The 2,485-nt window shown below is 36.1% G+C and overlaps 1 protein-coding gene across 1 annotated transcript; it reads left to right on the forward strand.

The window, feature by feature from the left end:
- Positions 1-5: 5 nt before the first annotated feature.
- LOC124453728 (putative white-brown complex homolog protein 30) lies at positions 6-2,069 on the forward strand. Its single transcript, XM_047004580.1, has 5 exons — positions 6-104; positions 502-614; positions 783-907; positions 1,146-1,289; positions 1,571-2,069. The coding sequence occupies exons 1-5, from the start codon at positions 30-32 to the stop codon at positions 1,846-1,848; spliced, it is 735 nt and encodes a 244-aa protein (XP_046860536.1). The 5' UTR covers positions 6-29; the 3' UTR covers positions 1,849-2,069.
- The last annotated feature ends 416 nt before the right edge of the window (positions 2,070-2,485 follow it).

A 2,485-nucleotide genomic window follows, 5' to 3' on the forward strand; every position in this document is an offset into this window, starting at 1 on the left:
TTAGACGTGAGTTAACACTTCAATTGCGCATGTGTCGCACTCTACTGCTGGACCAGGCTTTAATGATGATTGCTGGCGCTGCTTTGGGTCTTCTGTTCCGAGAGGTGAAGACGCTTTTTTGTTATCTTTTTTTATGACGTATCATATAAGATTGTAATGAAAGTTACGTCTTCTTTTTTGTTGCTCTCGTAACATTAAATATCTTAAAATGTTTTAATTTTAATCGTCTTGATTGAAATCAACACTCACCATGCTCCTCTGTCTCCCCCCGGAATTTCCATTTATGGTATATGTGTAGAAACTTTTTTACTGCTAATGCAATCTATAGAAAGATGTTTTTCACTCTCTATAGGTATATATATACGACGTTCACGAGAGCACTGTCTTGGGGGATATAATATCAGGATTAGGTGCAGTCGTTGCCTCGGCAAGACGTTTTGGCCAAAATAGGGTGGTTTTTTGGAGGTAATTCCGTGTACCTTACTATCCTTCCTTGTATAGGTTGAAGTACACAATGTCCCCGAGAGTACAAACTTTGGGAATATCGTTGTTGGTTTAGTCGGTGTTTACGCTGCTCTCAGATGTTTTGGAGTTCATAGAATTGTGTTTTGGAGGTATATTTACCTTTACACAACAGTGGGGGGTCAAGTTTATGTACTCAACCGTTATGTTCTTTTTAAATGTGCTTTAGGGCTCTGTATAGTACTTTATGAAATTTTAATCAAGAATAAATTCAATTTGTAGACTCATGTTATGACACATGTTATCTCTATGTGTTACAGGGAAAGTGCTTCGGGTATCAATCGTGTTAGTTACTACCTAGCTGTAAACATAGCCTACATTCCTATTCTCTTGGTATCACCAGCTGTGTATCTTAGCCTTTATTATTCCATCGCAGCTTTCTTGGGTAAGTTTGCTACATCAACCACTGCTTACGTAAGTACAATTTTCAATGACCCCAATGTTTATCAACATCACATATATGTTAAAATGATCGAGAGATAAGGGCAAGTGGATAAACTGTACATTGAAGACCCCTACGCATTATACGCTTTTTACACACAGTCAATTTATCAAAACTTGTAAAATGAATCTGTATAAAAATGGAAACAACGTAAAATGTGAAATGAATGTAATATTTTTAGCACCGTTCTCCTCTCACTATTTCGTATTTTTGTGTTCGTGGTTTTGTCTTTCTGGGCTTGGTTATGTCTTGTCTTTGATTATGACTCCGAGAAATTCACAAATGGCTGCCATTGTAACCGTCGTCATTATGGCTTTGTTATCAGGTTAGTCTGGGTTAGTCTAAGATTTTTGCCTTTTTTGAAAGTCGAGGGAGGGAGGGTTGTTATTTCTTGGTAATAATTTAGTCACGTTGTCGAAGTATTGTGAATAACTAGCTACAACACACTTCCTCCAACTCCCTCGAAAAATTATCATATACTGTCTTGAAAATTCACCAATCAACGGCAGATTTTCGATTAGTCTGTCTTAAAATTGACGTATCGTAACTGTACTTGTTTTTTTTTTTTTGAGTCAGTCGAACAATGCGATATTTTGTTTAATAAAGGTGGTTCTCCTGAGTTATGTAAACTGGACGACACAGTTATTGCAACTATTTTTTACAATTTGTCCTTTTCACGTTGGGTTGCCGAGGCTATATTTGAAATAGAAGCAAAAGAACATTCTGCTGTACTAAGCGACATTATAAGTCGTGTACAAAGGGACAACCATTATGATTTACACACCTACAACACGGCTATTGTAGTGCTTGTATCCATGGGTTTTGCCTATAGAATTATAGCATTGTTTCTGCTTTTATTTACGAAACGAGGACAACAGAAGTGAAGTATTGGTGGCTTAATGTATAATCTTAAAATGACTTTGTTATACAAACTTTTGACATAACGAGTGAAACAACACTGCTTTTAATCATGCCATATAACAATAACAATTGGCCAGTGAAATTACTGTCAATTGCTTAGTTTTGTATCATTGAACGAATTAAGTGTCTGTGGATACGATACCTTACTTGTAAACCTTTTGTTTAAATATTTAACCATTACAAACATGATTGTGAAAATTTTTAACTTATCCTCGAAGACGTGATACAAATTGGTGAACGGTGCCATTTTTTCTTTACATTTCTGTATAAAATAATCAGCAAAGCATCATGGTATAAGCGGGCGATCCTTTGAATGGTGCCATGCCTAACACAAAGCGCTATGTTTTTCACTGAGCAATCATCTTTAACATCAATAAACCAATCAATACACGACTCCACAAAGCGCTATGTTTTTCACTGAGCAATCATCTTTAACATCAATAAACCAATCAATACACGACTCCACAAAGCGCTATGTTTTTCACTGAGCAATCATCTTTAACATCAATAAACCAATGAATACACGACTCGACAAAGCGCTATGTTTTTCACTGAGCAATCATCTTTAACATCAATAAACCAATCAATACACGACTACAC

This window comes from Xenia sp. Carnegie-2017, unplaced genomic scaffold (assembly GCF_021976095.1).
Source record: "Xenia sp. Carnegie-2017 unplaced genomic scaffold, XeniaSp_v1 HiC_scaffold_25, whole genome shotgun sequence".
Classification (NCBI taxonomy): Eukaryota; Metazoa; Cnidaria; class Anthozoa; order Malacalcyonacea; family Xeniidae; genus Xenia; species Xenia sp. Carnegie-2017.

Excerpts from the sequence above, each read along its gene's own strand:
- LOC124453728 (XM_047004580.1), top strand. The coding sequence starts at position 30 with ATGTGTCGCACTCTACTGCTGGACCAGGCTTTAATGATGATTGCTGGC. Across the intron at positions 908-1,145 it reads TTCCATCGCAGCTTTCTTGG|CACCGTTCTCCTCTCACTAT; the intron begins GTAAGTTTGCTA and ends TAATATTTTTAG. Across the intron at positions 1,290-1,570 it reads CATTATGGCTTTGTTATCAG|GTGGTTCTCCTGAGTTATGT; the intron begins GTTAGTCTGGGT and ends TGTTTAATAAAG.